At 36.9% G+C, this 11,443-nt stretch overlaps 1 protein-coding gene across 1 annotated transcript in view; it reads right to left on the bottom strand.

Moving 5' to 3' along the window:
* Window positions 1–1,262: 1,262 nt before the first annotated feature.
* The window catches only part of mpc2b (mitochondrial pyruvate carrier 2b), a 28,821-nt gene continuing 18,640 nt past the window's right edge, over window positions 1,263–11,443 (bottom strand). The window contains exons 3-5 of the mRNA XM_039745176.1: window positions 7,356–7,440; window positions 5,112–5,223; window positions 1,263–1,802 (exon numbers count right to left, since the gene is read on the bottom strand). Of these exons, the coding sequence (XP_039601110.1) occupies window positions 1,739–1,802; window positions 5,112–5,223; window positions 7,356–7,440 (261 nt within the window). The 3' untranslated portion in view covers window positions 1,263–1,738. The remainder of the gene's footprint in view (window positions 1,803–5,111; window positions 5,224–7,355; window positions 7,441–11,443) is intronic.

Here is an 11,443-nt window from a genome sequence, read left to right as displayed (position 1 = left end):
AAAAGAAAGTGCGCGCCTTAATATTAGTTTGCCGCGGTCTAGAAATAGGATCCCGTGTTTACAGCTGTCTGGGCTCATGGAAAAGGGGAAAAAAATTAAAAGTGTTTACTTTCACTTAAGGCAGAAGCGCAGTCAGCGTCTCAAAGACTTTTGTAGTATTTTTGCAGTGCAGGAAACGCCACTTTTTGCAGACACGTTCACGTGAGCAAAACTCTCCGCGCTCTGTAGAGGTCTTGCTTTCTCTGCGTACTGCGTTCATAGTTAGTTCACGTGAGCCGCTCAGAGTACATGCATTGAAGCTTCTGAGCTGTGCCTGTTCTATCTCGTGTGATCTCACGATGTCCACGATGTTATTTAATGTTAGCTAACAACCGGCACTTAAAAGTTTCTCGCTACAGCAATTTTAACTCCGTTACAAAGTGATCCAAAGTCTCGTTTATACCTCGTGTCTTATCATTAAACTTGTATCTCGTGAATAAAGTATTCTGGGTTTTCTTCAGCGCTCTTTGGGGGCTCTTCCTTCTTTTCTACGTACTGCGGTCATAGTCAGTTCATGTGATTACGTGGGAGGCGTAATGATGTCACACGCAGCTCCGCCCCCCACGGCCATCGGGCTAACGTCCATTACAGTATATGGAGAAAAATAGGTTCCAGTTATGACCATTATGCATAGAATTTCGAAATGAAACCTGCCCAACTTATGCAAGTAAGCTGTAAGGAATGAGCCTGCCAAATTTCAGCCTTCTACCTACACGGGAAGTTGGAGAATTAGTGATTAGTCAGTGAGTGAGTCAGTGAGTCAGTGAGTGAGTGAATCAGTGAGGGCTTTGCCTTTTATTAGTATAGATATATATATTATATTATATTATATAAATATATTATATTATATAAATATATAAATAAAATATTATATTATCTCCTTTATGTCTTAACCAGTGACACTTTCCTTTCTGACTATATGGTGGCAATTATCTGCAGACAAAATGTAACACAGCAATTTAGATAAAATTTTCATATACCATAACAGCTATGAACATTTCAGTTATGATATATGTTTAGGATCTTTGTGAAATGAAATCAATTAAACTAAATAATGAGTGTGTCCTATGAGCAACAAAAGAAAATACATGTACACTCTGTAAATCAAAACAAACTCTAAAAATGTTATGCTAATTGCCCAATTTACGTATAAATGTCACTGGAAACCTTCAGCATTTCACCTCTAAACAAACACTTAATTAGAAAATGACCACTCATAATGCTTACAGAAGTAGAATTCCCTTTATTTTGCTCCTCATGAGAGGTGCTCACTGGATTTAAAAATGTATTATGAAACGATCTTTATTACACTGTTCAAGCTAAAATCAGTTTTTACAAGCTTCAATGAATGGCACCATCTTTACAGTTCTAATAAATTCATTATTCAGTATGGTTTACACTCAAATGAGGAATTGACAAAAGCTACAGTTCATGGTTTGTCTATAAAACAGAAATTGATTTTTATATGGATTACATTGTATTCAACACTAAAGGTAATTTTAGTGTTCAGAATTTTAGCTTGAACAATACTCATTTAATTGACACTGACAAGTAACACTACCTCCATTAAATCAGAGACTGTAAAATCCTAATCCAGACCCCAGAAAGGCACATGACAGTTTATTCAAAGATATTAAATATGTTTTTACAATTTAGCTCCTTTCAGTCCTTGATTGGATTTTACTTGTTTGATCTATATTCATGACTTTAAAGCTTCTTGTTCTTTTTTATCTTTTTCTAATTCTTTAAGTTCTTGGTTATATCTGAAAAAGAAAATAATATGAGATAAATTAACAGTAAATAAGAAATAAATAGAATCCACCCATTTGTCAAACCATTTGTCAAACCTGTTTATTTCAATGCAGGTTTGTGAAGGGTCAGAGCAACTCTGGGAAACATCTGGCCCAAGGCACAGACCAGTCCACTGCAGAGCACATTTCTGAACACATCTGTGCTAACTGATACCAAGTGAGTTTAGGATCACCAATTAATCTAACACATATATTCTGTGGGAACATTTATGGTCATATAAAACAACAATATTCACTACTGGTGGATTATGATAGGTTTAGAATAAATGGGCAAAAGAAGAAAATGTAAAGAATGATGAATGTGTTTCATTAGTAAGAGATGCACTCACTTGAGAAAAAAAATCCAATGAATAGTTAAGAGTGTATATTAAAATGAAATAATGACAATGTGTACAAAAGCATAATGCAATAATAAAAATGGATCATAATAAATGTTTTGCAAATATACACGTGATTAAGGAGAATATGTTGCTTTACCTACAGACTTGTACGCAGAATATTGGTGCTAATGAAAGACCTGCAATAGTTGTGTATAAACTTTTCTTTTATTCTTAATATTTTCTTATTAAATATTCTGGTTGATGTTATTACACATGCACACTTGGGAGACAAACTGAAAGCTTCTCTGACGGTGATTCCACACTGAGTCAAGGATTGGTGCTGTTGCCTAATGCTTCTCCTCCTTTCTCTCCTATTGATCAGAAGACCTGCAGACCCAACAATGTCACTTCTGGGCTCCTGGACCCACCCCTTCCAGTCTCGTTACTTCTTAAGTGGAGCTGCCACCCTCTTTGAATCAGTCACTATCTTGATTCCATTCTGAAAAGACTGTTACTTTGCTGTTTGATTACTTGAAGTGCTCCAAATCTTTATCTTGTTTTCTCTCATATTTTTACACTCCTAAGGAGCCTTGAAGCACTTTTTACATATTCACCTGAGAATGGGTGTCTAACTGGTGAGAGCCTGCCAACATTAAAGACATCACCAGGGTGACAAAGGGCAAGGCTGAATCCCACAGCTTCCATGGTACCAAATAAAAGACAGACAGGCTTGGAAGGAGAAAGATGCTTCAAAATGGTATTAGGCCTGGGTGAGAAGCATGAGTGAGGCACAGTCCTGGGTGGAAACTTGAAATATCCCCACTGGGCACCTTAACCTATACCACAATCCCCTCTTTTTACATCTGTAGTGTAACTGGTGTAGTTTGGTGGACACAGGTTATATTGTGGCCATCATAACTGGCAGCATTACTTTCAAATGCACGCCTGACTATAAAGCACACTGTATCAAGTATTTATTGTTTTGTCCACAACTAGAATTTTAACAAAGTCAAAACAAGGATATTAAAACATAAACTGAATAGCCAAGCTCAGAAAATGAAGCATACAATTTCACATTTTATGAAGGCAAATCACAAAATATTTGAGTTAAAAGACACAGTTTTTGAACTTGTCTATCCATAACTAAGCGCAGGGGAATTCAACATTTGAATGCTACAACGTAAGACTTTTATGACTTTTAAAGTTAATTTTTGCAGTTCCTGGGGGCTGAACAAGTTAACAGACGTGAATTGTTTTTTCTTTATAAATATCCCCCCTTTAAATTTTTACATTTGCTTTTGCCTGTCACTTTTGGTCCAAAGTAGTGAGTGCCGGATAACACAAGGTGCTTAGATAAACAATCATTTTTGAGTCCACCTTTCACATGGACCACAGCCCCCTTTGGCTAATTTATGATCTTATGTGCCATATATCTTTTCATTTTTACGTTTAACAGCAGCTGTTCAAAGGCTTACAATTATAAGTTTATACCTCTGCAAAGTGTTAATTTGGCTTACAACATTCTGGGACAGTATTGCAGCACCCTCTTTGATTCAGGGACAAAAATGTGATTGATTTAACCAACCACTTTTTAAAACCTGAATCATATTAGATGTATTTGGTAAAAGCCCAGTAACAGAAAAAGAGCCAATTAAGTTTCAGTTTTATCAGACAGCACCCAGTGGTTGGCTGTAGTAGTAATGGAACATGCTCAGTTTGGTTTCAGGTGAGTGTGAAACAAAAGGCAGATCATGAAGAAGCTCCCATATTTCTAATCAATAATTTATGTTAGACATACAAGCAAGTTTGGTTAGATCAGACAGTTAACTCAACACCTAATAAATGCTGTAATGTTATATAGTTTTAAACCTCTTATAATATCCTAATAGTTTATTGACCTGTGTGCAAATTGAGGTAGCTGTTTGGTTTGGTAGGTTATACTGCTAATGGATGCTAATCCATTACCATAGACTATGTAAACTAATGTTGAGATGAGCTTATACACTCTATGATGAAAGAAAACTTGTCATCTATCACTTATTGTATGTTCGACTTGTCTAACATGAAGAAGGAAAAAAACAGCAACAAAAGATGCACACACTGTACAACTATCAAATTAAAAACTTAACCAGTATAGGGAATTAACAGTGAATTTGTGATTGATTCATATCTATCATGTTAAAAACTCAATAATTCTGACACGGCTTCAAGTTAAACTAATAAAGTATTTAAAGGGATTATTTATGAGGGAAGACTGAAGCAAGTGAAGCTTTTCATCTGAAGCAAGAGACATTTACAGTAAGCAAGTGAGTGGTGGCATGTCTGAAGAATTAAAAAAAAAAAGAATAGGCAAGATAGATGATAGCTCTTAAACAAGATTATATTAAGTTATGGAAGTTTGTTATGGGCAAATTTTGCAAAAATGTTGGGGAGTATTTCATCACGAGAAGAACTTCACATTACATTATTTTGCATTAACAGTTTGGGAACCATCAAATCTCTAGTTAACAGTCATGTAAACAGAAGTAATTTTTTGATTTAAATGGCACTTTCTTATCAAAATATGCATGTTTTATGTGAAATGATGTTTGAACAATGCGTTTATGATTTTAGTAAACTGCAGTGCAGTACAATTTAGAAACAATCTATTGTGGTCCATTCTTTATGGATGCAGCCAGATTATTTTTACAATGGTAGAATCGTGTCTAAGCTATAAAAGATCACAAAGGTTTATAAAAAGTCATTCACTGCAATACATAGATTTTGTTTTTACATCTGACTAGCCTGCTTATGATTAGGAAGTTAAAGTCATTTACATCTGATTAAATGTGTGGTCTGTATAGAGGGTCATGACATACATGAATAGAATAGCAGTTGAGCATCTTCAGTTTACAATTTGTGTCCTGTTATATAAGACTGTGAGAGTGCAATTCAAATCTACCTCCAAATACGGAAGAGCTGAGATCCACCAGCACATCCTACAAAAAAATTAACTGCAAACAGACTCCAGTTTTTGGGAATGATGACCAATGAATACCGGGACCAAATTAATCCTGTTGGAAGAAAAAGAAAAAAACAAAACATGAACCGGTACACATTACTCATACACTGCCAAAATATACTCTGCCAGTTATCACTAGCAATACACTGCTCATATCAATTGCCTAAATGTACAATAATTACTCTCAGTCTCAAATTTACACTTCTCAAAAAAATTAAGGGAACACTTAATCATCACAGTCTAACACCAAGTCAATTAAGCTTCAGGGATATCAATCTGTACAGTTATAAATCATAAGTGAATGTGAATCAACCTGTACTGGTACAAATGAATTTGACAATAGGTGCACTGGACAGGCAACCCCCAAAAACGGGAATAGTTTTACAGGTGGTGGCCACAGACACTTGCCCTCTCCTTATCCTTCCTGATTTTTCTCTGGTTTTGCATATTGCTAGTGTCCTTGTCACTACTGGTAGCACGAGGCAGTACCTACAGCTGATTCAGGTTGCAGAATTAATCCAGCTCCACCAGGATTGCACAACACAGTCTTAAGAGCATGGAAGAGATACCAGGAGATGGGCTGTTACACAAGGAAAGCTGGGCAGGACCGTAGAACGCCATCAACCCAATAGTAGGACCGGTATCTACTCCTTTGTATGAAGAGGAACAGGAGGCGCATTGCCAGTGCCCTACAGAATGACTTCCTGCTAACTACTGGTGTGCATGTTTCTGAACAAACTGTCAGAAACAGACTCCATGAGGGTGGCATGAAGGCCCAATGTTCTCTAGTTGGGCCTATGCTCACAACCCATTACCATGCAGCTCAACTGGCATTCTTCAGAGAATACCACAATTAGCAGATCCACCATTTGCGCCTCATTCTCCTTTTTACAGATGAGAGCTGGTTCACACCTGGCACATGTGACAGACATGAAAGAGTCTGGAGACGTCAAGGTGAACGTTATGTAGCCTGCAACATCATTCACCACCGGTTTGGTGGTGGATCAGTGATGGTCTGAAGAGGCATACCTTGGAGGGTTGCACAATCCTCCACATGCTAGGCACCAGTATCCTGACAACTTTTAGGCATCAAGATGAAATCCTTACAGCCACTGCCAGGATAATGCCCGTCCTCATGTGGCCAAAGTGCATAGGCAGTTCCTGGATGATGAAGGCACTGCTGCCTTTAACTAGCCCACACATTCCCCAGATCTGAATCCAATTGAGAACCCCTGGGACATTTTTTATCGGTGCATCCAATGTCACCAAGTAGTGCCACAGACTGTGCAGGAGCTCACTGATACCCTGATCCGGGTCTGGGAGGAGATAACCCAGGAAACCATCTTCCGTCTCATCAGAAGCATGCCCAGACATTGCTAGGAGTGCACATAGTAGGCACATGGAGGCCATACACATTACTGATTCACAGTATTAATTGCCATGATGACATTCGCACAAGTTGGATGAGCCTATCATTTCAATTTTTAACTTTGATTTTCAGTTTGATGTTGAATCCAGTCCTCAACTGGTTGGTGATTTTGGTTTTCATTGACCATTGTTGTATCTTTTTGTTCTATAGAGATTTACACAGTATTTACTCAGTAAAGATTTTCCATTTGAATATTTCATTCATTGAGATCAACTGTGAGATCCTTAATTTTTTTGAACAGTGTACTTTGGAAGTTATCCCACCTTCAGCCATTCACCAAACGTAAATATAATTTATACATGGTATACTTATATGAAACTGATGGTCAAAGTAAAATTCAACTAATTCCTTGTGCTTTCAAGCTTAGCAGCAAAAAACTAATATCATAGCTTTAAAAATATAAATTAGCCAAATAAATCACCTATTCTGTGGTGGGTTGGCAGCCTGCCCGGGATTGGTTCCTGCCTTGTGCCCTTTGTTGGCTGGGATTGTCTCCAGCAGACCCCCCGTGACCCTGTGTTCGGATTCAGCGGGTTGGAAAATGGATGGATGGCTGAATCACCTATTTCAAACTATCTTTTTTCTCTATTGAAGGTGTTGTTAGAATGTTTACATAAGCATTAAATGCACATTGTGTATCTTGGCAGTTTATTGGGTCAGTAATACTGTCATGGAAGATCAGTGATGTGATGGTGTAATGCTTAGTGTTACTATCCAGTTTCCAGTTTATATGTGCATTTGACCCTTTGTGTTACCTGTTGCCGTTAACACTGCAGACTGTGAAGTACTCAGTTTTTCAGCCGGACGAGTCATGTCAGCCATTCCTGCAATTACCAATCCCTAAAATGAAAAGCAAATTTAAAAACAAAAGATTTAGATTACATTTAGTCAGTAAAAACAATGTCAAAGGTGAATAAAAGAAATTCCAAAAATTGTCTTTGTAGACTAAACATAGAAACTTGCTTAATAAGATCTTCTTGGACAAAAAAGCGTTAGAAGCTTACTATCTAATTATTATGACAGTTTAAGAGACTAACGTAGATTCAAGAGTATTAATAGAAGCGTTACATTTTCATTTTAAATATGGCAGAAGAAAACTTTTAGGTAACATGTAAATCACCACAGCAGTACTAGAAAATACAAATGGGCAAGTCAGTGCCACACATGAGAGTTTGTTTTGTTTTTAACTATATGAACCAGGCCTGTTATGTTGTATAGGTCGATTATTATTTATCCAAAAATTCCAAAATCTGAAATGATCCAAAATCCAAAACTTTAAGTGCTGTCCTGACACAACCTGTGTTCCCTCTAATTTATTTTTACTGCTGAGTAGTTGTGAAAAACCTATGTGCCAACTACAAATTTATTTATTCAATCTGAGCCAGGACTAGCAGATTGTCCTCCACGACATGCTACAAAACTAGGACACAAGACTGGTGACCAGTATTGGCTTTGCCCATAAAGCAGCGAGTGCCATGAAGCACCATTACTCTCAGGATACCCTGTGAAAAGCACTGCAAAACTGAATACGACGTAGATGCTGCATGGCAGTTTAAATATGCAGCGTAGGGGTTTTGGGAGCAAATTGGTAACATCTACGCTATGCATCAATGGAATGTCACTACTTATGGTTAACAAAAACAGTTTCATTCTTGCTAAGTGCCTTTATTTCTTTTAAGTGCAACAATTTGCTTCATTTATATTAGGTAAACCAGACACTGCTGCAAATTGCCTTTTTAGGTTGGTAAAAACATGTTATTGTTTATGTATGTACACCCATACCATACAAAAACTAAATGTAGCATCTTGTCAGTCAGTTAATGGCTTACATTACAGTGGGAATGATGGAGCTGAAACTTGGTTGAGATATTCTTGACCTGTTAGCCAGTTCCCCAAGAATTGACAACAGGTAGTCTATATAAACTGATTTAAAAAAAAGTTCTTCAAACAAATGAGCAGAATTATCCTCTATAGTCTGTACACCGTATCATCATTTTTGAGGTTTAATATGTTTGTCATGTCAATGCACATAGTAACTGCTCAGTGATATGAGTTATTATACATGTGAGTCATCATTTAGCTGGTTTGGCTGCATATCTCTACTAGATCAAGGGTGTTCCCCAAACATGTCTTGTTATGTATAGGCAAATAATTAAAATCCAAAATAATTCTGGTCGCAGGAATTTCAGATTATGGATACTCAACCTGTACTAAGGTGGTAATCTTGAATGAATTTAGCTCTGATTATAGTGCCACATTGTACGTTAGTAGGTTTTAAATAACATGGAGTTCTATAAAATTAACTACATAATAATTGATGATGTGTTTATGACCTCCATTAAATGTCTAACACAAAAGGCTGGTAACTAATGCATTCCATGTAATAGAACTGCATCCACAGCATTCCTTGTAATAAACTGCTATGCTCCTGAAGAGTAAAAATAAAAGTACTCTAAAATTGAAGAATATTTAAAAAAATACAAAGGTGAACACCAAGCCAATAATAGTTGCCAATGAAACCAATCCACATGTCTTTGATATGTGGTAAGAAACTACTTACAGAAAACCAACATTAAAATGGGGGGGTGGGGTGGCAAATTAGGTTCTTTAGGGCCTGGTCTGTCTGAAGTTTGCCTGTATCTTTAAAGCTGCAAGGCAGCAATACTAATTACTGTGCCACCAAACTACTATTATGATAGATAAAAAAAGAAGTAAGGAAGGTTTCATTACAATTTCTATCTGCCATTTTTATACAAAGCTGAACATCTATTTTATTAATATTCTATTAATCACTCGAGTCCTCTGCCGAGATACTGCCATTAAAAACTGGGATATTATTGTGAAGATTTTTTCACTGCTTTGTTCATTATAACTAAAATGCAAGATGCACTGCTATAATCCAATTACTAATATTTCATCTACTGGCTTAGCAGTACTGTGACCAAATCCAGTTTCTCTATTTCGTCACACTGGTAACAAACCTGCTTTTAATGAATTAATATTTCTTTTAGCTGCAGTGAAGAGCTCTGTTTACAACACCGGATACATGACTATGGTGAAACTAAATCTTTTAAACTTTGCACAGCTTGTTGGCAGTTGTTATGCAATCCGACACTAGTAAACTTATTTTGGCAAAACTAGCTACTCCCTGTATACAGGCATTTCTGACTCTGTGTACGAAAAGTAGTAACATTTTTTATCTGCTTTTCTGGGGTTGTGGGGAACTAGTGCCTATCCCTACAGCACTAAGTTCAACATGAGAACCAACCCTGGAAGAGACAACAGTCCACTGCAGAACACACACATCCATTTATAGAAGACCAATTTAGAGTCACCAAACATACACGTGTTTGGATATGGTAGTATAGCTGTAATACTTAGGAGAACTCAACTTGTTTCAATGCTCTGGGTTAAGGTTCTCCTTTCCAGCATCTAGGACATGTACACAAATACACAAATAGATACACAACTAGACTACACTAATATGTTTGATGATTGAATACTGAAGCCAACGACAATGGCTTTCAGTGACCTGAACTGAGGTCTTTCAATCTATCAATCGATTTTATAAGGATAACTAGAGTGTTAGCCAAGGTATTCTCAGGAAGGCTAGGGAAAAACTGACTTGTGTAAATAAATGAGATTTGAAAAGAGCACCTTAAAGAATTTTTTAACCTAGTTGATATAACCTTCTCAGAACAAGCAGTGTGAGAAGTATCTAATGGGACTTGAGTCAATTTCTATGGTTGAGATTGCTGGCATGGTTAAGAAAGACACAGCAACAAGGCAAGGGTGCAAGAGTTCTATCCAGAATGGTAAAGATTATTGTAGTGATGTCTAGATTAGTTGGGGCAGTCTCTAAAGACTGACAGGACAGCGGTGACGGTACATATTTTGAAAAACAGGGACTCAAAGGTTGTTACATTTATTGATGGACCATGCTTGTCAGCATTCTCTGCTTGGATACCTGAACCAAGACTAGGCTATCAGCTGAACAACACATTCAGGAGGAGTAATGTGGAGTCTGCCTCTTTATAAAAAAGTGTGCAAGCTTCTAGTCATTATTTGGATTAATATATATATATATATATATATATATATATATATATATATATATATATATATATGGATATTACTGTGGCATCTCATGGGAGGAGCTACAAGATGATGGGAATTACCACCTGGTCTCTGCATTTGCACAGCAAGGTTTAAGATAGTATACACTGCTTTAAGTTAAATCGTTTTAAAGAAGGAATGGAACTCAGTAAGTATATGTCTCTTCTCTCCTGCTGACAGTTTTTAGGGACAGGATATTAAATTGTTCTAAGGCTCAGAGAGAATCCAGACAGGAGATTTGTCTAGAGATAGAGGAACTTGACAATCTATGAAGGACCTTGGAGTACAGCTACTGTCCATTCAGATATAGAGGAGCTATTTGTGTTGTATGATGGGGGACCCTGGGCCTCCTACTGAGGTTGAATCAAGAATTGCTCATTAGGAAGATACCTTCAAACAAACCATGTGAAGTAAAAAAAATGCACTGAAAGGACTACATTTTGGTCTGGAAATGTCTTGAAATACTGTGAGAAGAAGCTAGAGAAGGTTGCATTTATGTCTTATTTGACCAGGCATGTCTATTGTCACAAAAATTTTCACCATATCAATAAGTTGTCCCAATGATAATAATGATATCAGAAACTGAGCTCCTGCTATGAAAATTACATTTTCACAGTCATCAATTTTCTGAAAACACATTAATGATTATAAAGGTGCAATTTTGGACGCAAGGCAGCAATCAACACTGGATGCCACTCCATTATTTGATACACTTCAACATTCACCC

Source organism: Polypterus senegalus, chromosome 2 (genome assembly GCF_016835505.1).
Source record: "Polypterus senegalus isolate Bchr_013 chromosome 2, ASM1683550v1, whole genome shotgun sequence".
Taxonomy (NCBI): Eukaryota; Metazoa; Chordata; class Cladistia; order Polypteriformes; family Polypteridae; genus Polypterus; species Polypterus senegalus.
Note: the sequence above shows the minus strand (reverse complement) of the source record. Positions and strands in the feature narration are given on the sequence as shown.